This window comes from Hemitrygon akajei, chromosome 3 (assembly GCF_048418815.1).
Source record: "Hemitrygon akajei chromosome 3, sHemAka1.3, whole genome shotgun sequence".
NCBI lineage: Eukaryota > Metazoa > Chordata > Chondrichthyes > Myliobatiformes > Dasyatidae > Hemitrygon > Hemitrygon akajei.
In genome coordinates, this window is record NC_133126.1 from 101,218,345 (window position 1) to 101,245,971 (window position 27,627).

Genomic DNA, 27,627 nt, shown 5'->3' on the forward strand with positions numbered 1-27,627 from the left:
GTTTCTTAAATGCCCCTAATGTATCTGCCTCTATCACCACCCTGGCGTGGGGTTACATGCACCCACTTCCCTCCAGTCACCTTAAAATTATGCCCCTTATATTTGCCATTTTTGTCTTAGGAAAGCATCTTGGCTGTCCACTCCATCTATGCATCTTATCATCTTGTACTCCTCCATCAAGTCATCTCTTAACCTCTTTCACTCCTAGCTCACTCAAACTATCCTCCTAAGACATGCTCTCTAATCCAGGCAACATCCTGGTAAATCTCCTCTACACCCTCTACATCCTTCCTATAATGATGCCTTCAGTACAGCAGAATGTCCATCTTCATGAGTATTTTCACTGAAAACTTTACATCAATTATATTAATAATTCCACAATGCATGGTCCCAAGCCTGGCTGCAAAAGGAGGAGGTGGGTTGGTCATGGGGCTAGCAACCCCATTCTGTAAAAACCCAGTGCTACAGAAATACCAACAGAAGCTCCAAATACCTTGTCCCTGGAAGAGGAAGGATACACCAAGATGGCCCAGCAGTGGTGATAGGCTTAAGTAAATAAGTAAGGATAGTAATTATCTTAGTCAGACAAGGTTTCTAAGAAAGAAAACAGAAACACTGGAGTGATTCAGCCAGTCAGACAGCAAATGTGAAAAGAGAAATCAGTCAAGGTCCCTGCCTTAGAACTGAAGGAAGAGTGGGTGGGGGGTGTCTTTGTTTAGAAAACAGGGCTAGGGTGAGGGAAAAGCTGTGAGACAAAAGACTATAAACTTATAGACTATATGACTACACAAAAGACTATAAAAGATTGGTTGAAATAGATCAATTGGTAAGGAGACACAAGAGACTGTAAATGGTGGAATGTGGAATGAAAAACAGACTGCTGGAGAATCTCAGCAGTATCTGTGGAGGCAGAGTTTTGACTCCTGATGCAGGATGTCAACCCAAAATACTGATCATTCTTTAGCCTTCAAAGATGTTGACCCTTTGAATTCCTTGAACAGCTTTTTTTTTGCTTTCAGTGATAAAGAGCTTGAACCATGATTGTTAGCGAGGTATCATAGAAAAAAAAGTGTGAGAAAGAGAATGATAACAGGAAATAATGAGGGAGCTGTTTAACCAGAGTTGTAAAATTCAATGTTCATTCCAGAAGTGCGTGGAGGCTCTCTGGACTACATAAGCTATTCTTTCAACTAAAAGACCACCATTTTAAGCTGGCCAGTTTGAGATATTGATAGATACTTTATTGATCCCAAAGGAAATTACAGTGTCACAGTAGCATTACAAGAGCACGGATATAAATATAGAAGCAGAAAGAATAAAAATAAATTACCACAAAGTCTAACAGGAGGGGTCAACACTTCCCTGGTTATAGGTTGACTCATTATAGAGCCTAATGGCCAAGGGTAAGAATGACCTCATATAGTGCTTTTTGGAGCAGTTTATTACTAAAAGTGTTCCTCTGTTCAGCCAAGGTGGCATTGTCCAGAATTGCCAGGATTTTCTGTTGGGTCCTTTGTTCTGCCACAACAGTGTGTCCATTTTGACTCCTATATCAGAGCCAGCCTTTCTAATCAGTTCATTGAGCCTGCTGGCATAACCTGTGTTGATGCCATTGCCCAGCACACATAGAAGATTGTACTGGTGACAACACACTGATAGAACCTGTGAAGCAGAGGCTGCATACTCCAAAGACCTCAGTCCTCTCAGGAAGTAGAGGTGACTCTGGCCCTTCTTGTACACAGCCTCTGTGTTGATGCTCCTCTCAAGTCTGTCATCCAAGTGCACCCCCAGGTACTTGTAGGTCCTCACTGCACCCATGTCCTCACCACCAAGCTTAAGTCTTCCTTAAGTCCATCTTCATCTCCTTTGTTTTATTGATGTTGAGCTGCAGATGATTCAGCTTGCACCATCTGCCCATGCCCAGGTAAACATTCTGGTGGTCAGATGGAGTATTTGTGTAATTCTAGTCAATGTTGGATCTCTTCAAACCAGCAGGCTGGTGAGCAGAGACTTCATTTTATGGAACTGTATCACTGGTCTTTCAGCTGTCTTGAAATGAGACATGTAAATACTGAAAACTAAAGATCTGTTCGAAATGTACAAGTTTTTGAATTAAAAGCTTGAGTTCAAAAAACAGTGAGTCTCCTCTTTTTTTGAGGTAAGTCAGAACTACATCCCACTGTATTAAACAATGTCTGTTCATCATTATTCACACAAAAAAACCACTTTTTTCTCAAAGCCTGTATGTTGCATTGAATCAACAAAGCATGTTTTCTTGAGAACAACATTCAGAAAGGGAAGGGGTGTGGAAAGAAAAAATAGCAACAATTTATGTATTCCAGTTACCTGTGTAAATAGACTTTTGAACACTGTGTTTTCTGGAGCAACAAACCTGCCTGAGCAAATTAATTCAACATCTCATCAGAGGACAGATCAGCCTCTCTTGGGCTTGGAAAATATGCGCTGCTCTCTCTATTGCAGGTAGACGCTTCTTCAGGTAGTGAGACCATACATGTGTATAACATTCCAGATGTGGTCTCACTAGCATATCTCCAGTCTTATTTGAGCATTGATATCGCTGATATAAACTGGGAAGGCTTTGAAAAGTAGAAGGAGGCAAGGAGAGGCTGTAGAGAGATTTGAACACGTAGATGGGGATGTTAAGAGCTGCTGAAGCAGGATACAGTTTAAGAATGCTAGTGAACAGAAATTAGTGGGAGTTTTGACATGGACAGCAGAATCTGGATAAACTGAGGTTTAGGAAGCATGTTCATTGTTACTCACCATCAAAATCTTGACTGACTTCAGTGATTTTACTCTGTGAATTGCAACAAGCTGTTTGTCCTCTGCTGCTCATTACAGGATCAGTGCTGCTCTTACTCTGCAGTTATTAAACAAACTTTATTTTAAAAAAAGATTGCTTTCAGAAATAATTTATACAAGACATCACTAGAAATTGGAAACACAGAACACTGCAGCACAGTACAGGTCAATCAGCTCACTATGAACCCTTCCCTCCCACATAGCCCTCTATTTTTCTTTCATCCATGTGCCTATCTAAGTGTTTCTTAAATGTCCCGAATGTATCTGCCTCTACCATCATCACAGGCAGTGAATTCTATGCACTTACCACTCTCTGTGTAAAAAATAAACCTATCTCTGACACCAAACTTATTACTTTCCTCCAACAACCTCTGGTATTAGCCATTGACACCCTAGGAAAAGGTGCTGGCTGTCCACTCTATCATTTTATACATCTATCAAGTCACTTCTCATCTTCTTTCACTCCAAAAAAAAGCATGCTAAACCTTTCCTCACAAGGCATGTTCACAAGTCCAGGTAGGCTTTATACTTGGAAAGTGGCCAGTGAGTGAGTGGGCCAGTGAAAGAGTGGAGATTTGAGGCTTTGACTCGAGAGGCTTCAATGAGAAGAGGCGGAGGACGAGTTTGTTCCCAGTTAGTCTTTACAATGCCTCCTGAGACGGTGATGTTCCTCTCCTGTGAGATGTGGCAGTCCTGGGGGAACTCCCCTCTCCCGCAGAGTCACATCTGCCAGAAGTGCTTGCGGCTGGGCGATCTGGAAGACCATGTGAGGAATCTGGAGCAGCAGCTGGATGACCTACGACTCATAAGGGAGAATGAGGCAGTCATAGATGAGAGCTACAGGGAGGTAGTCACACCTAGGCTGCTGGAAGCAGGTCGTTGGGTAACAGTCCGAGGGGGGAAAGCGAGGGAGAGTAGACAGGTAGTGCAGACCACCCCTGTAGCCATTCCCCTGAATAATAAGTTTACCATCCTGGATGCTGTTGGCGAGGATGACCGACCAGGTGTGAGCCATGGTGGGAGGGTCTCTGACACTGAGTCTGACCCTGTGGTGCAGAAGAATGGGATGGAGAAGAGGAGAGCTGTCGTCATTGGAGACTCTATAGTCAGGGGAGCTGACAGGAGATTTTGTGGATGTGAGAAGGGCACCCGCATGGTTTGTTGCCTCCCGGGTGCCAGGGTCCGGGATGTCTCTGACCGGGTGCATGACATCCTGGTACGAGAGGGAAAGCAACCAGAAGTCGTGATACGACATAGGCAGGAAGAGGGATGAGGTCCTGAAGTGTGAGTTTCAGGAAATAGGCAGAAGGCTGAGGAACAGGACCTCAAGGGTGGCGTTCTTAGGGTTGCTGCCAGTGCTACGTGATAGTGATGGTAAGAATTGGAGGAGATGGCAGTTGAATGCTTGGCTGAGGAGTTGGTGCAGGAGGCAGGGTTCAGATTTTCGGATCATTGGGATCTCTTCTGGGGAAGGTGAGACCTGTACAGATTGGATGGGTTGCACCTGAACTCGAGGGGGAGCAATATCCTTGCAGGTAGGTTTGCTAGCATGGTTCGGGAGGGTTTATACTAATTTGCAAGGGGGATGGGACCCAGAGCGATAGAGCAGTGAAAGGAGTGCATGGAGTAAAACCAGATCTAACATATAGAGAGGCTTTGCGGAAAGAGAAGCAGAATAAAGGGTGTAAAGGTAGTAAGGTAGAAGGGCTAAAGTGTGTGTACTTCAATGCAAGAAGCATCAGGGACAAAGGTGATGAACTGAGAGCTTGGATACATACATGGAATTATGACGTAGTGGCCATTACAGAGACTTGGCTGGCACCAGGGCAGGAATGGATTCTCAATATTCCTGGATTTCAGTGCTTTAAAAGGGATAGAGGGGGGGGGGGAAGGGGAGGAGGGGTGGCATTACTAGTCAGGGATACTATTACAGCTGCAGAAAGGGTGGATAATGTAGCAGGATCCTCTTTTGAGTCAGTATGGGTAGAAGTCAGGAACAGGAAGGGAGCAGTTACTCTACTGGGGGTATTCTATAGGCCCCCTGGTAGCAGCAGAGATACCGAGGAGCAGATTGGGAGGCAGATTTTGGAAAAGTGCAAAAATAACAGAGTTGTTATCATGGGTGACTTTAACTTCCCTACTATTGATTGGCACTTGTTTAGTTCCAATGGTTTAGACGGGGCAGAGTTTGTTATGTGTGTCCAGAATGGATTCCTGTCACAGTATGTTGACTAGGGGGTATGCCATACTAGATCTAGCATTAGGTAATGAACCGGGTCAGGTCACAGATCTGTCAGTGGGTGAGCATCTGGGGGACAGTGATCACCGCTCCCTGGCCTTTAGCATTATCATGGAAAAGGATAGAATCAGAGAGGACAGGAAAATTTTTAATTGGGGAAGGGCAAATTATGAGGCTATAAGGCTAGAACTTGCGGGTATGAATTGGGATGATATTTTCGCAGGGAAATGTACTATGGACATGTGGTCAATGTTTAAGGATCTCTTGCAGGATGTTAGGGATAAATTTGTCCCAGTGAAGAAGATAAAGAATGGTAGGATTAAGGAACCATGGGTGACAAGTGAAGTGGAAAATCTAGTCAGGTGGAAGAAGGCAGCATACATGAGGTTTAGGAAGCAAGGATCAGATGGGTCTATTGAGGAATATAAGGTAGCAAAAAAGGAGCTTAAGAAGGGGCTGAGAAGAGCAAGAAGGAGGCATGAGAAGGCCTTGGCGAGTAGGGTAAAGGAAAACCCCAAGGCATTCTTCAATTATGTGAAGAACAAAAGGAAGACAGGAGTGAAGGTAGGACCGATTAGAGATAAAAGTAGGAAGATGTGCCTGAAGGCTGAGGAAGTGAGCGAGGTCCTTAATGAATACTTCTCTTCGGTATTCACCAATGAGAGGGAACTTGATGACGGTGAGGACAATATGAGTGAGGTTGATGTTCTGGAGCATGTTGATATTAAGGGAGAGAAGGTGTTGGAGTTGTTAAAATACATTAGGACAGATAGGTCCCCGGGGCCTGACGGAATATTCCCCAGGCTGCTCCATGAGGCGAGGGAAGAGATTGCTGAGCCTCTGGCTAGGATATTTATGTCCACGTTGTCCACAGTAATGGTACCAGAGGATTGGAGGGAGGCGAATGTTGTCCCCTTCTTCAAAAAAGGTAGTAGAGATAGTCCGGGTAATTATAGACCAGTGAGCCTTACATCTGTGGTGGGAAAGCTGTTGGAAAAGATTCTTAGAGATAGGATCTATGGGCATTTAGAGAATCATGGTCTGATCAGGGACAGTCAGCATGGCTTTGTGAAGGGCAGATCGTGCCTAATAAGCCCGATAGAGTTCTTTGAGGAGGTGACCAAGCATATAGATGAGGGTAGTGCAGTGGATGTGATCTACATGGATTTTAGTAAGACATTTGACAAGGTTCCACATTGTAGGCTTATTCAGAAAGTCAGAAGGCATGGGATCCAGGGAAGTTTGGCCAGGTGGTTTCAGAATTGGCTTGCCTGCAGAAAGCAGAGGGTTGTGGAGGGAGTACATTTAGATTGGAGGGTTGTGATTAGCGGTGTCCCACAAGGATCTGTTCTGGGACCTCTACTTTTTGTGATTTTTATTAATGACCTGGATGTGGGGGTAGAAGGGTGGGTTGGCAAGTTTGCAGATGACACAAAGGTTGGTGTTGTTGTAGATAGTGTAGAGGATTGTCGAAGATTGCAGAGAGACATTGATAGGATGCAGAAGTGGGCTGAGGAGTGGCAGATGGAGTTCAACCTGGAGAAGTGTGAGGTGGTACATTTTGGAAGGACAAACTCCAAGGCAGAGTACAAAGTAAATGGCAGGATACTTGGTAGTGTGGAGGAGCAGAGGGATCTGGGGGTACATGTCCACAGATCCCTGAAAGTTGCCTCACAGGTAGATAGGGTAGTTAAGAAAGCTTATGGGGTGTTAGCTTTCATAAGTCGAGGGATAGAGTTTAAGAGACGGGATGTAATGATGCAGCTCTATGAAACTCTAGTTTAGCCACACTTGGAGTACTGTATCCAGTTCTGGTCGCCTCAGTATAGGAAGGATGTGGAAGCATTGGAAAGGGTACAGAGGAGATTTACCAGGATGCTGCCTGGTTTAGAGAATATACATTATGATCAGAGATTAAGGGAGCTAGGGCTTTACTCTTTGGAGAGCAGGAGGATGAGAGGAGACATGATAGAGGTGTACAAGATATTAAGAGGAATAGACAGTGGACAGCCAGCACCTCTTCCCCAGGGCACCACTGCTCAGTACAAGAGGACATGGCTTTAAGTTAAGGGGAGGGAAGTTCAAGGGAGATATTAGAGGAAGGTTTTTCACTCAGAGTGGTTGGTGTGTGGAATGCACTGCCTGAGTCAGTGGTGGAGGCAGACACACTAGTGAAGTTTAAGAGACTACTCGACAGGTATATGCAAGAATTTAAGGTGGGGGGTTATATGTGAGGCAGGGTTTGAGGGTCAGCACAACATTGTGGGCTGAAGGGCCTGTAATGTGCTGTACTATTCTATGTTCTATATAGAGCTATAACATTAGCATGTGGCTCTTGAACTCAAGTCTCCCAACAAATGAAGATCAACACAGCACATGCCTTTCAGATTACACCATGACTTTGATGGATTTATAGATGTGGATCCCTTTGTTCCTCCACACTGCTAAAAGTCCTACCAATAACCTTGGACCTTGAAAAGTGTGAAGTGATTCAATTGGAAGGACAGGTTTGAAGGCAGAATACAGGGTTAGTGACAGGATTCTTATCAGACTGGAGGAATAGAGGGATCTTGGGATCCATATCCATGGGTCCCTCAAAGTTGCTGTGCAAGTTGATAGGATTGTTACACAAGGTGAACTATGTGTTGGCATTCATTAGTCAAGGGACTGAGTTCAAGAGCTGTGAGGTAATGTTACAGCTCAAAAATACCTGATTAGATCACATTTAAAATGATGTCAAATCACTAACAAGAGAAAATCTGCAGATGTTGGAAATCCAGGCAACATACACAAAATGCTGGAGGAACTCAGCAGGCCAGGCAGCATTTATGAAAAAGAGTAAACAGTTGACTTTTCAGGCCGAGACCCTTCATCAGGACTAGAGGGAAAAAAAAGATGAGGAAACAGAATAAGAAGGTGGGGATAGGGGAAGAAGAAAGATAAGATGATAGCTGAACCCAGGAGGGTTGGGGAAGGAGTGATGTAGAGAGCTGGGAAGTCAATTGGTGAAGAGATAATGGGCTGAAGAACCTCCTCCCTCACTACCACTCAGGGCCCCAAACAGCCCTTCCAGGTGAGGTGACACTTCACCCGTGACTCTATAGGGGTCATCTACTATATCTGGTGCTCCCAGTGTGGCCTCCTGTAAATCAAGTCAAGTCAAGTCACTTTTTATTGTCATTTTGACCATAACTGCTGGTACAGTACATGGTAAAAATGAGACAATGTTTTTCAGGACTATGGTGCTACATGAAACAGTACAAAAACTACACTGAACTATGTAAAAACAACACAGAAAATACTACACTAGACTACAGACCTACCCAGGACTGCATAAAGTGCACCAAATAGTGCAGGCATTACAATAAATAATAAACAAGACAATAGGCACAGTAGAGGGCAGTAAGTTGGTGTCAGTCCAGACTCTGGGTATTGAGGAGTCTGACAGCTTGGGGGAAGAAAATGTTACATAGTCTGGTCGTGAGAGCCTGAATGCCTTTTCCCAGACGGCAGGAGGGAGAAGAGATTGTATGAGGGGTGCGTGGGGTCCTTCATAATGCTGTTTGCTTTGCAGATGCAGCGTGTAGCGTTATTGTCTGTAATGGCAGGAAGAGAGACCCCGATGATCTTCTCAGCTGACCTCACTATCCGCTGAAGGGTCTTGCAATCCGAGATGGTGCAATTTCCAAAACAGGCACTGATGCAGCTGCTCAGGATGCTCTCAATACAACCCCTGTAGAATGTGATGAGGATGGGGGATGGGAGATGGACTTCCCTCAGCCTTTGCAGAAAATAGAGACACTGCTGGGCTTTCTTTGCTATGAAGCTGGTGTTGAGGGACCAGGTGAGATTTTCTGCCAGGTGAACACCAAGAAACTTGGTGCTCTTAACAATTTCTACCAAGGAGCCATCGACATTCAGTGGGGAGTGGTTGCTCCGTGCCCTCCTGAAGTTAACAACCATCTCTTTTGTTTTGTTCACATTCAGAGACAGGTTGTTGACTCTGCACCAATCCATTACCTGCTGCACCTCCTCTCTGTATGCTGACTCGTTGTTCTTGCTGATGAGACCCACTACGGTGAACTTGATGATGTGGTTCGAGCTGTGTGTTGCAGCACAGTCATGGGTCAGCAGAGTGAACAGCAGTGGACTGAGCACACAGCCCTGGGGGGCCCCATGCTCAGTCTAATGGTTTTAGAGATGCTGTTCCCAATCCAGACTGACTGAGGTCTCCCAGTCAAGGTCTAGTATCCAGTTGCAGAGGGAGGTGTTCAAGCCCAGAAGGCTCAGCTTTCCAATTAATTTCTGAGGAATGATTGTGTTGAATGCTGAACTGAAGTCTATGAACAGCATTTGAACGTACATGTCTTTTTTGTCCAGGTGGGTCAGGGCCAGGTGGAGGGTGGTGGCAATGGCATCATCTGTTGAACGGTTGGGACAGTACGTGAACTGCAGGGGGTCCAGTGAGGGGGGCAGCAGGATCTTGATGTGCCTCATGACGAGCCTCTCGAAACACTTCATGATGCATGTGAGTGCAACGGGACGGTAGTCATTTAGGCAGGACACTGAAGACTTCTTCAGCACAGGGACAATGGTGGCGGCCTTGAAGCACATTGGAACGACGGCACTGCTCAGGGAGATGTTGAAGATGTCAGTGAGAACATCTGCCAACTTGTCTGCACACCCTCTGTGCACTCTGCCAAGAATATTGTCTGGTCCAGCAGCCTTCCGTGGGTTGACCCTGCACAGGGTTCTCCTCACATCAGCCACGGTGAGACACAGCACCTGGTCATTTGGAGGAGGGGTGGACTTCCTCACCACCACGTCATTTTCCACCTCGAAATGGGCGTAGAAGTTATTCAGCGCATCTGGGAGGGAGGCATCACCCGCACAGTCAGGTGATGTTGTCCTGTAGTTAGTGATGTCCTGAATGCCCTTCCACAGTGTGTCGCCACTGTCCTGGAAGTGGCTGTGGATTCGCTGGGCGTGTGCACGCTTTGCCCCTCTGATGGCCTGGGACAGTTTGGCCCTTGCTGTTGTTAGGGCTGCCTTGTCGCCTGCTCTGAAGGCGGAGTCACGGGTCCTCGGCAGCGCACGCACCTCCACGGTCATCCATGGCTCCTGGTTAGCGCGTATAGTGATGGTCTTGGACAGAGTAACATCATCAATGCACTTGCTGATGTAGCTGATCACTGATGCCGTGTACTCCTCTAAGTTGGTAGAGTCGCCATCAGTTGCAGCCTCCCTGAACATGTGCCAGTCAGTGTGTTCAAAGCAGTCTTGAAGAGCAGAGATGGCTCCTACTGGCCAGGTTTTCACCTGCTTCAGAACTGGTCTGGAGCATCTGAGGAATGGTCTGTTTGCTGGGATTAGCATAACAGAGAAGTGGTCTAAGTAACTGAGGTGGGGGCAACCCAATGTGACTCAATGTAAATTGGGAGACCACTTAGCCGAGCACCTTCCAGAAAAAGTGGGATCTCCCAGTGGCCATCCATTTTAATTCTACTTCCCATTCCCATTCCGACATGTCAGTCCATGGCCTCAAACCTGATGGCATGAACACTGATTTCTCCAACTTCTAGTAATGTCCGTCCCCCACTTCACCATTTCTCATTCCCATTTCCCTCTCTCATCATCACCTTCCCTGCCCATCAGCTCCCTCTGGTGTTCCTCCTCCATCCCTTTCTTCCATGGCCTCTGTCCTCTCCTATCAGATTACCTCTTCTCCAGCCTTTGATCTCTTTCACCAATCAACTTCCCAGCTTTTTACCTCATCCTTCCCTCCCCTAGTTTCAATTATCACCTACTACCTTGTACTCTGACATAATCTTTTCTCTCTAATCCTGATGACAGGTCTCTGCCCAAAACGTCAACTGTACTCTTTTCCACACATGCTGCCTGGCCTGCTGAGCTCCCCAGCATCGTGTGTTGCTTAGGATATTGTAAACAGTTTGGTCACCTCATTATGGAAAGGATGTGGAAGCTTCAGAGAGGATGCAATGGGTAATTACCAGGATGCTGCCTGGACTAGAGGACATTTCTTAAGAAGATACTTAGAGTGAGCTAAGCTGTTTGTCGTTGGATCAAAGGAGAATGAAAGGGGACTTGATAGATAGAGGTATAAAAAATTAAAAGAGAAATAGATTGAGTGGATAGCCAGAGACTATCGTCCAGGGTGGAAATGCCTAATACAAGGGGACATAGTTTTAAGGTAATTGGATGAAAGCAAAGGGATGTCAGAGGTAATTTCTTTACATAGAGAGTTGTGAGGGTGTGGAATGCCATGCCAGGATTTCTGGTTGAGGCAGATAAATTTGGGGCATTTAAGAAACTCTTAGATAGGTACATGGATGACATAAAAATGGAGGATTATGTATGAGGGAAGGATTAGATTGATAGGTTAAAGGGTCAGCACAACATCATGGTCATAAAGGCCTGTACTGTGCTCCAATGCTCTGTTTTATATTATTGTACTCTGCCTTATCAAAGTGAATCACTTCACACTTCTCCACATTTAACTCTATCTGGCACTTCTCAGCACAGCTCTGTGTCCTATCAAAGTCCCATTGTAACCTAAAACAACCTTCTGAAACATCCACAACACCACTGGCCTTTGTATCATCTGCAAACTCATTGATCTATCCCTCTAGTTGTTCTTCTAAGTAATTTATTAAGATCATAAAGAGCAGGAGTCCCAGAACAGACTGTGCAGACATGATGAGTCATAGATTTCCATGCCATCCTGAACCACTCACATCCTTCTTCACATCAGTGGCACAGCAGTAGAAACCGCCTGCAGTTTCAGTCTCCTGGGAGTATATATCTTGTATCTCTCATGGTCCTAGAACACATCCTACACAGTTAAGAATGCTCACCAATGCCCAATTTCTAAGAAGGTTGAAGCGAGCTGGACTATGCACATCAATACTCACAACCTTCTGCAGATGTGCAGTCGATAATATCCTAATTTGTTTTCTGGTAAGAGGGCGGCATGCCTGGTCACATCAGCCTCTCTGGATCTAAACAAACATGTAATTGTTTGTCCTTTATGTCTCTCTTATGATCATAAGTTTCTGCTGGATATGTTGTGAATCATGTTGCTGCTTCGTACACCCAAGGAGGAAGGTATCAGAGGTGGTGCAAATTCCAACAAACAGTGCAATGATTGTAGTGGATGTTTCTTTTGTGATCACCAACCCTGTTAAACATTCACAATGTAGAATACTACAAGTCCCGTTCACTGGTCCATTGTCAAGACTGATGGGGTGGGGGTGGGTGGGGAAACTGCATGGCCTTGTCTGTTGCACAGACCAGGCCCCCATGCTGCGGGGTTGCCTGTTACAGCTGCCTGGGGAGGAGAAGACCAAGGCGGTGAGGCGCAGCGGGAAACATGTTGGGTTGGGAGCTGGTCCTCGGTTAGTGCGGCTCTCTAGTGTTTCCTTGGTGGAAGATAAGCTGTATTGTGTTCGATTGCAGCTGCAGAGTGTGAGATGAAGAACTGCTGCTGCTTCTTGCGAAAAATGTGGCTCCAGGACATCATCAATCTCGAGGGCATGACATTCAGGGAAGGGCTCTATTTTTTTTGTGTTTATATGTTTTAATGCTATTGTAATTATTTGTGCTGTGTGTGACTGTTGGTTCTGTTTTTGCACCATAACCTTGGAGGAATGCTGTTTCCTTTGGCTGTATTCATGGGTATTCATGTACAGTTGCAAGAAAAAGTTTGGGAACCCTTTGTAATTACCTAATTTTCGGCATTAATTACTCATAAAATGGGTCTTATCTTCATCTCAGTCACAATAATAGACAAACACAAATTGCCTAAACAAACACACAAACAATTGCACTTTTTCTCGTCAATAATGAGGATACCATTTAAAGAATCACATTCTAGGTTTAAAAACGCATGTGAGATCAGGTGGATGATCTTGTTGCACTTTTACACATTCTCAGCAATGATATGGCCATCACTGAATCATGGCTGAAGGATGGTTGCAGTTGGGAGCTGAATGTCCAAGGTTACACATTGTATCAGAGGGATAGGAAGGTAGGCAGAGGGGGTGGTGTGGCTCTGCTGGTAAAGAATGGCATCAAATCAGTAGAAAGATGTGAGATAGGATCAGAAGATGTTGAATCCTTGCAGGTTGAGTTAAGAAACGGCAAAGTAAAAGGACCCTGATGGCAGTTGTTGGGCCTCCCAACAGTAGCTGGGATGTGGACCATTGATTAAAACTGGATATAGAAAGGCATTTAAGGGTTCCGGTGACGTCAACATCGAGAATGGCAGCTTAAGTCACTAGCTCCTCCGGAAAAATGTGTATTAAGCCCCATTAACCCATCAAATATAATATTTTTTGAAAAATATTTGAACTGAAAAGAGGGGCAAGAATGGGGAGAAGAAATGGAAATAAAAAAAGCGACACTGCGGAGGCTGCGTCCAAGAGGAGTGCAGCGAGCAGCTCTCCGACCCGACTGCGTGCTAGTGAGGCGGCTGCTAGGCCTCGTTCAGTCGAAGCGGCGAATATCTTCGAAATCCTGAAAGAAATAATGGAGGTCCATAAAGATATAAAGCAGCAGCTCTGTGATATTAAGGCAGAGCTCGCCAGCGTTAATCAAAAAATAGTGGTGGCAGAGATTCACACTGAGAAGGTGGAAGATCGCGTTGAAAACGTGGAACAGATACTGAGCAAGACAATAAAAATCATACATCACCAAAAAGGTAAACTGCTTGACCTGGAGGGAAGATCACGGCGGAAAAATATCAGAATCTACAACGTTCCCGAAGGAGCGGAGGGTCCGTCTATGACGGAGTTTGTCGGAAAGTTGCTGCAGGACGCGCTGGAGCTTCCCCCAGCTATGAAGCTGAAAGTCGAAAGAGCCCACCGCGCATTAGTCCCTAAACCTGCCCAGGACAGAAAGCCACGCTCAATAATAATTAAATTCCTTCGGTACAGCACCAAGGCGGAGATTCTACGAAGGGCCTGGGGTAAGAAGAGAGTGTTTTTAGAGGATAAATTAATATATTTCGACCAAGATTACCCCCCCCCCCCCGTGGTCCTCCAGAAACGCAAAGAATACTCTAAAGTAAAGCGAGTATTCAAGCAAAATAAGATTAGATTTCAAACTCCGTACCCTGCTAAACTTCGAGTGTTTTATGACAACGGGACGCAGTTGTTAGAGACAGTGGAAGGCGCGACTGTAGTCCAGAGGGTTGCCTGTCAGCATGACCAAAACAAAAGAAAGCCTGGCTGAGGAATTGTCCCTTCTAATACTTATTATAATCTGGATTTTATATTACTTAGTTGTTATTCTTTATTCACTCACTTACTCCTTTTTCCCCACCAAAATGAGAATATATACCGTAGATGTCGGATTATAAGCCGCTACTTTTTTCCCACATTTTGAACAGCTTTGAACTCTGCGGCCTTTAATACGGTGCGGCTAATGCATGATTTTTTTCATGCCGCCAAAAACATTTTGCCTCGTAACAGTAGACCAATAAAATTGATGAGTAGTTCACAGAGGTCCAATGAAATTGTACGATAAATCAAGCGCACTTTCACAATTAAATTATTGTAAATCAGTCATTTGTACTCACCCTCATCAACATGGAAAACACTCGAAGAAAAGCATTGTGCTGCCTTTATGGCAGTTATTTAGTTTATAATATTTTCGCTTAGTAATTCATTTTCTAGTTAAAGTTAGAAGTGTTTTAACTATATTTGTTTTCTGTACTACATCGCGGGATGCTATGACGTCACACCCGGTTTCGCCGCGTCTTGTGGGAAAAATGCCAGTTTGCGATAAATGGGAAGGAGGGGGACGAGCGGCATTGGATCTGAGCGAACGCTGCTTTTAAGTTAAAGGCGATCAATAACTTTTCCTGGTAGGCTGCAGTATATAAATTTTTTACCAGTCGTTAGGAGATATTGGAATGTTGTTCAGTAAAAAAGTATACGCAACGTATATTTAAAAGTAGCCGCGTTACAGGCACGGTTCGAAAAAAAGCATTTGCAATATGTATTTGTTTATGTTACCATATGGATTTAATTAAAAGTTAAAAAATCCTCACGTGTAATATCTTTCTGTGTAAATATCTCATATTACAACATGGGACACCTGCGGCCTAAAATCCGGTGCGGCCTGTACAAGTAAAAAATTGATTTTCTTTCTAAAATTAGAGCCAGCGGCTTTTAATCAGGTGCGCTCTGTAGTCCGGAATCTACAGTATATATGTGCGTGTATGTATGTAATATGTGTGTGTGTGTATATATATAATATGTGAGTGTATGTGTGTGCGTGTTTATATGTGTAAGCATATATATATATTTGTGTGTGTGTGTGTATATATAGGAGTACACAGGGAACTCTTTTCTGTGTAATGGATTTGTTCACTGACTTTTATGAATACTGCAATGGGGGCCCCCAACTCACAAATAGGAGGGGTTATCCCCCACAGCTAGACATTTCCTCTAGCTCAACGCAGGGTCATTTACTAGAGACCTCAGCCTTGGAATCACACGTTCGTTGCCATTTTTGTTATTATTTGCGTTTCTTGGTTCTTATTTGTTCATGGAGTAGATCGATTAAGTTTTATTCTAATTTCAATGATACATTGACAGATAAATACAGATGGCTAAGGACAAGGTAAAATTCATTTCTTTTAATGTCAATGGGCTATTAAATTCATTCAAACGTAAGAGAATTTTATCCAAAATGAAAAAAGAACAAGCCCATGTAGTATATTTACAGGAAACTCATTTAAGTGATAATGAGCATAAAAAACTAAAGAGAATGGGCTTCACTAATCTGTTTTTCTCCTCATATAAATCAGGACATAGGAGAGGAGTTGCTATTCTTATCTCAACTAAGCTAAATTTTGAAAAAATATTCGAAATCGGAGCTAAAGAAGGCAGATATATTCTGGTAAGGGGGAATATAGACGGCAATTCAGTTACTCTATTGAATATATACGCACCCCCGGGAAGTGATATTGGTTTCTTTCAGAAAATTACTGATATTATGGAAACAGAAAGAGAAGGTCTCCTGATATGTGGGGGAGACTTAAATTTACAATTACAACCAAACTTAAACTCTTCCAATAGAAAAACCTATGAAACAAAATCTTTACATAAGAAAGTTAATACACTTTTTGAGGATGTTGGTTTAATTGATATATGGAGGGACCTTTTCCCTGACAGAAGGGATTACACTCATTATTCTGCCCCACATTCTGTATATACAAGAATAGACTATTTCATAACATTTGGAAAAGACAAAGACAAAATAAACACCTGTGGAATTGGGACAATAGATGTAAGTGACCATGCACCTATATATTTATCTGTTGATTTTGACCTACAACCAAAGAATACTATTTGGAAACTAAATTCAAGTCTACTTAATGATCCCTACTTTAAGGAACAAATTAAAAAAGAAATTGGTCTCTACTTAGAATTTAATGATAATGGAGAGGTTTCACCTCCCATTTTATGGGATTCTCTGCAGGCAGTCTAAAGAGGGAAAATTATAGCGATATCTTCATATAAGAAAAAAATAAGGAATAAAACATTAGAGGAATTACAAAATAGGCTGAACGAACTAGAGAAAAAACAAATTGAATTTGGCACAGGATACATTAGGGGAAATTAAAAGAATTAGGAATGAAATAAATAATTTGGCTACACAAGAAATCAGGAAAAACAATGTTTCTGAAACAGAGACATGAAAGTGGATCGAAATCTATGAAAATACTGGTGTGGAAACTGAAAAAAAAATAGCAGAAAATACAACTCATAGAATTAGGGACTCAAGAACGAAAATTATAAAAAATAAGCTAAGTGAAATTCAAGAAGCTTTTGACATGTTTTACAAAACACTATATTCCTAAGTTCCAGGGGGAAGCATTACGCAAACTGACACCTTCTTGAATTCTCTAGAGTTACCCACTTTAAGCCAAGAACAAAATAGAACGATGACTGCTGATATAACTGAAGTTGAATTAAAAGCTGCAATTAGTAGGCTTAAATTAAGCAAGTCACCAGGATCAGATGGGTATACGGCAGAGTGGTACAAAGAATTTAAAAATGAGTTAATTCCTGTTTTACTCCCCACACTGAACTGGGCTCTAAAAAAGGCACAAATGCCACCCAGTTGGAAGGAAGCGATAATCTCAGCTATACCGAAAGAAGGCAAGGATAAAATGGAATGCAGGTCATTTAGACCAATATCCGTTCTTAATGTAGATTATAGGTTACTTACCTCCATCATGGCCAAATGATTAGAGGAGTTTCTACCCATACTGATACGTAATGATCAGACAGGTTTTATACGACAACGCCAGACTCAAGACAATATACGAAGGACACTTCACATTATGGATCATATACAAAAAAATAAAATCGAAGCAATAGTGATAAGCCTGGACGCTGAAAAAGCATTTGATTCGGTTAATTAGAATTTTCTTTACAGAGTTTTACATAGATTTGGTTTTCAAGACACAATTATTAAAACTATACAGACACTATATGACAATCCTACTGCTAGGATTAAAATCAATGGATATTTATCAAATAGTCTTACCCTAGAAAGGGGCACGAGACAGGGTTGTGCATGGTCACCACTACTCTTCGCGCTATATCTGGAACCATTAGCTCAATACATCAGACAAAATGAAGATATCAGGGGAATTACTATTAAAGGGACAGAGCATAAATTGGCTTGTTATGCGGATGACATTTTGATCTATCTAGGGCAACCAACATACTCTTTATCTAAATTGATGCAATCCTTTGAACAATATGGTCAATTATCAGGATACAAGATCAACATAGATAAAACCCAATTACTTTCATATTACTATAGCCCACCAAGAGAAATTGAAAGTCGATACACCTGGGCATGGCACACAGAGTCTTTCAAATATTTGAGCATCATTATGCCAAAAGATTTGGCAAAATTATCAGAATGTAATTATCAGCCTCTATATAAAAAAAATTAAGAAAGATGTGGCAAGGTGGAACCTGATTCCTTTTTTCAGTCTCAGTTCAAGGATTGAGTCTATTAAAATGAATATACTGCCCAGACTGTTATATCTCTTTCAGACCCTACTAATAGCGATTAATCAAAATCAATTCAATGAATGGAACAAGATGCTAACAAAGTATATTTGGCAGGGTAAAAGGCCTAGAGTTTGTCTCAAAACTTTGCAATTGGCAAAGGAAAAGGGGGGATGGGGCTTGCCTTCTCTTAGAGATTATTATTTTGCAGCACAGTTGAGAGCTGTGATATGTTGGTGCAACCTATCATATGACGCTCAATGGAAAAACATTGAGGAGCGGGTACTTCCCATCCCCATACAAGCAATTTTGGCTGATAACAACCTGCAAAGGTACATAAATACTATTGAAAACCCATGGGTGAAATTGACTCTTAAAATATGGAAAACTACTATAAAAGAACATAATCTAGAGAGAGATATTGCAATTCTTAAATGGTGTGCATATGACTCAGATTTTACACCACATAAATTGGATGCTAGATTTAAGGACTGGACAGCTAAAGGAATAACAGTTCTTTGCAACATAATGAAAGAAGGAACACCATTCAGTTTTGAAATGCTTAAAGAGAAACACTTATTAGAAAAACAAAATTTTTATCAGTATTTACAGATGCGACAATAAGACACTTAATAAGACACTTAAAAATGTAACCAAGGCAAATACATGCTTGATAGAACTCTTTAGAAAAGCATATAATTCAGATAATGGTAGTAGAATCATTTCAAGCATGTATAAGGGGTTGTCAAATCTTAAAACACATTCGACTTCATACATTAAAACAAAATGGGAGAAGGAAGGAGGGATAATTATATCTGAGGAAGAATGGACCACAATATGGAGATATCAATGGAAGTTTACCAATTCACAGAAATGGAGGGAGTTTGGATGGAAAAACTTGATAAGGTATTTTATTACACCCTCTCAGAAATCCCATTATGATAGTAACCTCCCTGTTTGCTGGAGAAATTGTGGATATCAAAATGCAAATCATTATCATATTTTTTGGGACTGCCCTGTTATCAAAGACTATTGGAGGGGGATACACAATGCCCTACAAGACATCTTTAAATGTGAAATACCCTTGGAGAGTAAGACCATATATTTCGGATATATTCCTCAAGAATGGTTGAAAAGAGATAAATATTTAATGAATATACTGTTGGTGGCTGGTAAAAAGACTCTTACTAGGAAATGGTTATCACAGGAGAGCACAACTTTAAATACATGGATGGAAATTACAATGGACATTTACAAACTGGCGAAGATAACAGCATCTGTTAATCATAATCTGGAACAATTTGATTCATACTGGTGTTATGCCCTCGGCCCCCTCCTTTGTGAGAATCGCAAAAGCCCTAGTCGAGGGAGGGTCAACTGACCCAAGAGAGAAAGAGACGTGCTGAATAGACACAGGAAAATGGGAGAGAGAGAGAGAGACGTGCGGAAGACCACGTTCTCCCAAGAAGCAGAATAAAGGCGACATTGACTATTGTCTCATGAAGACCACGTGAAAAGCCCTCGGGCAAAGTGGGCTGGTAGAGAGAGAGATCGCATCACCTGCGATCCCGTGAAGAAGTATAAAGGAGGGTCTGAGGGGGGGGGGATCCCTCAGACGCACCAAGGAGACACCAAGGAAGCACGATACCGATTCCCGTGGGAGCGGGAAGCCATTTTGAAGGAAGCCACGTGCGTTAGATTCCAAATTTTGAATCTGTGGCTAGAGCCAACGAAAGACTGCTTTTAACGAACAACGGGGAAGTCTGCTCCCCTGATTCCAAGGATTTGCTTTGCAAAGACAACGGGCAAGTGTTCATCTTTTCTAAATCATCTCTCTCTCTCTACAACGTGAAAACCCCAGCGGTTCCCGAAAGGGAAAAGCCTGCAAACTTCTGAGTGACTCTTTATATTTCAATTGGACTCAGTATTACTCCTAGACAACTATAGAGCTTATTTCTGATTGATTATTATTACACCGGTGTTCTGGATTGAGTTTTGACGATGTATATGATCTGAATGTTTTGTATTAACCATACGCTTGTGCCCCTTTTTGAATAAAACGTTTGAAAATAGTAGCATCCGACTCAGCTGATCCATCTATCTTTGCTGGTAAGTTACCTGGTTACGGGGTTACGTAACACTGGGAAAAATGGTTTAACTACATAATGCCTCATAGGCCTGATTTTATTCTCACAAATCAATGAATCTGTTGTAAAAAGAAAGATCACTCCCTACTTGTACATAGTTCTTTCCTTTTGCTTGTTTTTTTTTTCCACTCTTTTCTATAAGCGTATACCCCAGATAAATACTTTGTGGAGATTTTGTGATATATGTGATTATATGATATATATGTACAATGTCTGAAATACATCTTATGGAAATGTTTGTTTGATGAATTTCAATAAAAAAATAAATTACAAAAAAAAGAAAAGGCATTTAAAAAGGGCAATGTTATGATAGTCATGGGAGATTTCAACATGCAGGTCGATTGGGAAAATCAGGTTAGTAATGGATCTCAAGATAGTGAGTTAGTTGAATGCTTATGAGATAGTTTTTTAGACCAGTTTGTCATCGAGCCTACTAGGGGATCAGCTATATTAGATTGGGTGTTACATAATGAACCAGAGGTGATTAGGAAGCTGAAGGTAAAAGAAGCTTTAGGAACCAGTGTTCACAATTTGAGTTCAACTTGAAATTTGATAGGAAGAAAGTAAGGTTTGAAGTAGTAGTATTTCAGTGGAGTAAATGAAATTACAGTAATGTGAGTGAGAAGTTGGCCAAAGTAAATTAGAATGAAATGCTGGCAAGGCAGCAATGGTGGGAGTTTCTGGGAAAAATGAGAAACATGCAGGATAGATGTATTCCAAAAATGAAGAAATACTCAAATGGCAAAATAGTACAACCATGGTTGACAAGGGAAGTCAAAGCTATGTAAAAGCAAAAGAGATGGCATACAACAAAGCAAAACTTAGTGTGAAGACAGAGGATTGAGAAGATTTTAAATATCTAAACTAATAATCAATAGGAGGGAAAAGATGAAATATCAAAGCAAGCTAGCAAACAACATCAAAGTGCATAGTAAAAGCTTTTTCAGCTATGCAAAATGTAAAAGAGAGATGAGAGTGGATATAGAACTGCTAGAAAATGAGGCCGGAGAAATAATAATGAGGACAAGGAAATGGCAGATGAACTAAATGAGTATTTTGCATCAGTCTTCACTGTGGAAGACACTAGCTATGTGCCAGATGTTGAAGGGTGTGAGTGAAGAGAAGTGAGTGTAGTTACTATTACCAGGGAGGTGCTCAAAAAGCTGAAAGACCTAAAGGTACAGACAGTAAGTCACCAGGACCAGATAAACTGCATCCTATGGTTCTAAAAGAGTTTGTGGAGGCATTAGTAATGATCTTTCTAAACTCAATGGACTCAAGCATGGTGCCAGAGAACTGGAAAATTGCAAATGTCACTCCACTCTTTAAGAAAGGAGGGAGGCAGCTGAAAGGAAGCTCTAGACTAGGTAGACTGACATCAGTGATTGGGAAGATGTTGCAGTCAATTGTTAAGGATGAGGTTATGGAGTACTTGGTGACACAGGACAAGATAGGACAAAGTCGGCATGGTTTCCTTAAGGGAAAATGCTGTCTGATGAACCTACTGGAATTATTTGAGGTGATTAGATAAAGGGAATGCAGAGGATATTGTGTATTTGGACTTGCAGAAGGGCTTTTGACAAGGTGCCAAACATGAGGCTGCTTACCAAGTTAAGAGCCCATGGTATTACAGGGAAGTTACTGGAATGGTTAGAGCATTGGCTGATCGGTAGGAGGTAGCAAGTGGGAATAAAAGGGTTAGGAAAAAGAGAGATATCTACAATAAATATAGGCAGCATGGAGTAAATGAGGTGCTCAAGGAATATAAAGAATGTAAAAATAATCTTAAGAAAGAAATTAGAAAAGCTAAAAGAAGATATGAGGTTGCTTTGGCAAGTAAGGTGAAAATAAATCTGAAGCGTTTCTACAGTTATATTAATAGCAAAAGGATACTGAGGGATAAAATTGGTCCCTTAAGAGAATCAGAGTGGACAGCTTTGTGTGGAGCTGAAAGAGATGGGGGAGAGTTTGAACAATTTCTTTTCCTCGGTATTCACTAAGGAGAAGGATATTGAATTGTGTAAGGTAAGGGAAACAAGTAGGGAAGTTATGGAAACTATGATGATTTAAGAGGAGGAAGTACTGGCGCTTTTAAGGAATATAAAAATGAATAAATCTCCAGGTCCTGACAGGATATTCCCTAGGACCTTGAGGGAGGTTAGTGTAGAAATAGCAGGAGCTCTGACAGAAATATTTCAAATGTCATTAGAAACGGGGATGGTGCCGGAGGATTGGTGTATTGCTCATGTGGTTCCATTGTTTAAAAAGGGTTCTAAGAGTAAACCTAGCAATTATAGGCCTGTCAGTTTGACATCAGTAGTGGGTAAACTAAGGGAAAGTATTCTTAGAGATGGTATATATAACTATCTGGATAGACAGGGTCTGATTAGGAACAGTCAACATAGATTTGTGAGTGGAAGGTCAGGTTTGACAAATCTTATTAAATTTTTTGAAGAGGTTACGAGGAAAGTCGACGAAGGTAAAGCAGTGGATGTTGTCTATATGGACTTCAGTAAGGCCTTTGACAAGGTTCCGCATGGAAGGTTAGTTAGGAAGGTTCAATCATTAGTTATTAAGATTGAAGTAGTAAAATGGATTCAACAGTGGCTGGATGGGAGATGCCAGAGAGTAGTGGTGGATAATTGTTTGTCAAGTTGGAGGCCGGTGAATAGTGGTGTGCCTCAGGGATCTGTACTGGGTCCAATGTTGTTTGTCATATACAGACATTTGTACATTAATGATCTGGATGATGGGGTGGTAAATTGGATTAGTAAGTATGCAGATGATACTAAGGTAGGTAGCGTTGTGGAATGAAGTAGGTTTTCAAAGTTTGCAGAGAGATTTAGGCCAGTTAGAAGAGTGGGCTGAATGATGGCAGATGGAGTTTAATGCTGATAAATGTGAGGTGCTACATTTTGGTAGGAGTAATCCAAATAGGACATACATGGTAAATGGTAAGGCATTGAAGAATTCAGTAGAACAGAGTGATCTAGGAATAATGGTGCATAGTTCCCTGAAGGTGGAATCTCATGTGGATAGAGTGGTGAAGGAAGCTTTTGGTATGTTGACATTTATAAATCAGAGCATTGAGTATAGGAGTTGGGATGTAATGTTAAAATTGTACAAGGCATTGGTAAGGCTGAATTTGGAGTATTGTGTACAGTTCTGGTCACCGAATTATAGGAAAGATGTCAACAAAATAGAGAGAGTACAGAGGAGATTTACTAGAATGTTACCTGAGTTTCAGCACCTAAGTTACAGAGAAAGATTGAACAAGTTAGGTCTTTATTCTTTGGAGCATAGAAGATTGAGGGGGGACTTGATAGACGTATTTAAAATTATGAGGAGGATAGATAGAGTTGATATGGATAGGCTTTTTCCATTGAGAGTAGGGGAGATTCAAACAAGAGGACATGAGTTGAGAGTTAGGGGGCAAAAGTTTATGTGTAACACGAGGGGGAATTTCTTTACTCAGAGAGTGGTAGCTGTGTGGAACGAGCTTCCAGTAGAAGTAGTAGAGGCAGGTTCGGTATTGTCATTTAAAGTAAAATTGGATAGGTATATGGACAGGAAAGGAATGGAGGGTTATGGGTTTAGTGCGGATCAGCGGGACTAGGTGAGGGTAAGCATTTGGCATGGACTAGAAGGGCCGAGATGACCTGTTTCTGTGCTGTAATTGTTATATGGTTATAAAAGGATCCTTTTCTGGTCGGCTGCCAGTGACTGGTGGTGTCAGAACAGCTTCTCTTGATGCTGTGTATCAATGACTTTTTTGACGGAAAGGTGGCTTCGCTGCCAAGTTTGCAGATGATATGAAGATTGGTGGAGGGACGGGTAGTGTTGAGGAAAAAGGTAGGCCACAGAATGACTTAGACAGATTGGGAGAATGGGCAAGAAAGTGGCAAATGAAATATAATGTTAGAAAATGCATGGTCATGCACATTGGTAGTAGAAATAAATGTGCAAAGTATTTTCTAAATGGGGAGAATATCCAAAAATCTGAGATGCAAAGGGAGTTGGGAGTCCTTATGCAGAACACACTAAAGGTTAATTTGCAGGTAGAGTCGGTGATGAGGAAGGCTAATGAGGTTAGCATTCATTTCAAGTGGTCTAGAATACAAGAGGAGGGATGTGATGCTGAGACTTTATAAGGCACTGGTGAGGCCTCACCTTGAGTATTATGAATGGTTTTGGGCTCCTCATCTAAGAAAAGATATGCTGACATTGGAGAGGGTTCAGAGGAGGGTCACAAGGATGATTCCGGGAATGAAAGGGTTATCATACGAGGCACATTTGATGGCTCTAGGTCTGTACTCACAGGAATTTAGAAGGATGAGGGGGGGATCTCCTTGAAACCTTTCTAATGTTGAAAGGCCTAGACAGAGTAGATGTGGAAAGGATGCTTCCCATGGTGGGAGAATTTGGCACAAGCGGGTTTAGCCTTAGGAGAGAAGGGCATCCATTTTAAACAGATGCGGAGAAATTTCTTTAGCAAAAGGGTGGTAAATTTGTGGAATTTGCTACCACAGGCGGCAGTGGAGGCCAGGTCATTGGGTGTATTTAAGGCAGAGCTTAATAGGTTCTTGGATTACGTACACAATGCTGGAAGAACTCAGCAGGTCAGGCAGCATCCTTCCTGATGAAGGGTCTCGGACTGAAACGTTGGCTACTCTTTGTCCTGATGAAGGGTCACGGACTGAAACGTTGGCAACTCTTTTCTCACGGATGCTGTCTGACCTGCTGAGTTCTTCCAGCGTTGTGTACGTATTCTTTGATCCACAGCATCTGCAGCTGTATTTTTATGTTTTAATAGGTTCTTGATTGGTCATGGCATCAACGGTAATGGGGAGAAGGCTGGAGAGTGGGGCTGAGGAGGGGAAAAAAAGGATCAGTTATGATTGAATGGGGAAGCAGACTCGATGGGCCAAATGGCCTAATTATGCTCCTATGTCTTATGATCTATGGTAATGCCTTCTACAAAAGCAAAGATTACACCAAGAGCTCAATGTGCAATGCTGAAGGAGGTGAAAGAGAACCCAAAGGTAACAGCAAAAGACCTGCAGAGATCTCCAGAACTTGCGGAAGACTCTATTCATGTGTCCATTAGAAGAAAAACAATGAATAAGAATGGTGTTCATGGAAAGACACCACAGAGGAAACCACTACTCTCATTAAAAAAATACTGTACATTTGAAGTTTGCAAAAGACCACTTGGATGTTCCACAACACTTCTGGGACAACGTTCTGTGGACAGGTGAGACTAAAGTTCAACTTTTTGACAGAAATGCACATTGCTATGTTTGGAGGAAAAAGGGCACCAAAACCTCATCCCAACTGTGAAGCATGGTGGAAGGAGCATCATGGTTTGGGGCTGCTTTGTTGCCTCTGGGCCTGGATAGCTTGTAATCATTGAGGGAACAAAGAATCAAAAATTGTATCAAGACATTTTACAGGTGAATGTCAGGGTAGCAGTCTGTGACCTGAAGCTTAAAAGAAGTTAGATAACATAACAAGACAATGATCCAAAACACAGGAGTAAATCAACAACAGAATGGTTTAAAAAGAAGAAAATTCATGTTTTGGAATGCCCAAGTCAGAATACAGACCTTAACCCAATTGAGTTGCTGTGGCATGACCTGAAGAGGTCTGTTCATGCAAAGTATCCCAGAAATATTGATGAACTGAAACAGTTTTGTATGGAGGAATAGTCTCAAATTCCTCCTTGCTGTTGTGCAAGTCTGATTAGCAGCTGCAGGAAATATTTGGTGGAGGTTGTTGCTGTTGAAAGAGGTTCTACCAGTTATTAAATACAAGGGTTCACATAATTTTTCCAGCCTGCGCTGTGTTTAATAAAGACATGAAAAGTACAATTGTTTGTGTGTTATTAGTTTAGACAGATTATGTTTGCTAGTTATTCTGACTTAGGTGAAGATCAGACCACAATAAATGAGCAATTAATGCAGAAAGCTAGGTAATTGCAAAGGGCTCATAAACTTTTTCTTGCAACTATACGGTTGAATAATAATTAAACTTGAAATTGCTTCTCTGTGTGGTATGGAGTTTGCACAACAGCAAACAGGAGGGTTCAACAACAGCTTGTTAAAACTGCTAATACATTAACAGTACCAATCTATCCACCATCAAATACATACATACAGAAAGGGGTAAAAAAAAGACCAGCAGTATCATGAAGGATCCCAGCCACACTGCATATGACTGTTTGTCCCATTCCCATCTGAGAAGAGGGCATCCAGCATTCACACTAGGATCACTAGACTCAAAAACAGTTACTTTCCCCAAGCCATCAGGCTGATCAACACCTCCACCCATTAACCCACCCCACCACCCCTACTACATACACATCAGACACTCCTATCCACAGCCCTCAGCACCCTTCATGCCCCTTTTTGTTTACACTCCACCACATCCCTACACTGACACAGTCACTGTCCTGCTGTGACCCAAGAGTCACTTTATGTATAGGTACTCCTGCACCTAGTGTTACTTTATGTACAAAGTACATACAATCAGTCTATGTATATAAGCTAATCTTGTTTCTATACAACACCCACAAAATGCTGGTGGAACGCAGCAGGCCAGGCAGCATCTATAGGGAGTAGTGCTGTCGACGTTTTGGGCCGAGACAATGCTCTGACCAATTTTCCAACTGATCTGTATCCTTCCGTAGCATTAGACAACATTCCTCACTGTTCACAGCACAACTTTCATGTCCTCCTCAGATTTACTAATCATATCTTTTGCACTGACATCTATGGCATTGATATACAGTACAAACAGCAAAGATCCAGGCACTGATCAATGCAGTTACCCATTGGTCACAGACCTCCAATCAGAAATGCATGCATTCACAGAAGAGGAATGACTCACTGAAGGGTGTTGGTCCGAAATGTCGACTGTACTCTTTTCCATAAATGCTGCCTGGCCTGCTGAGTTCCTCCAGTATTTTGTGTGTGTTGCTTGTATCCATCCACCACTACCCTCTGACTCCCATCTCCAAGCCAAGGCCTTATTCTACTCAAGTCCATACATGACTCCGTTAATCTTTGTTACCTCCTCACAAAATTCACACATTAGTGAAAACCTGCAGTTAATCAGCACAACTGCCTTCTGTTCTATTCACAATCACAAGGTACTTATAAATTACAAATTATCCTGGTTGTATCTGATACACAAAAGGAAACTAGGTGCTCTAACACAAAAATCATGACTCCAGTGTTGTATAACTTTTTACCATGTGTAGTTTTAAAAAAATGTACTTAAATCTACATTTCCACTTTCAGTTGTATTTTCCACAACAAGCATTCAGTGGAGTATCTTTAAGGTAGATGTAAAATGTGAT

At 42.1% G+C, this 27,627-nt stretch overlaps 1 protein-coding gene across 4 annotated transcripts in view; it reads right to left on the reverse strand.

Moving 5' to 3' along the window:
• Nucleotides 1-27,627, reverse strand: part of stard9 (StAR-related lipid transfer (START) domain containing 9) — a 438,377-nt gene that overhangs the window by 26,589 nt on the left and 384,161 nt on the right. For all 4 annotated transcript variants that reach the window (XM_073040494.1, XM_073040495.1, XM_073040497.1 and 1 more), the window contains one exon: nt 2,785-2,881. In XM_073040494.1, the coding sequence (XP_072896595.1) occupies nt 2,785-2,881 (97 nt within the window). The remainder of the gene's footprint in view (nt 1-2,784; nt 2,882-27,627) is intronic.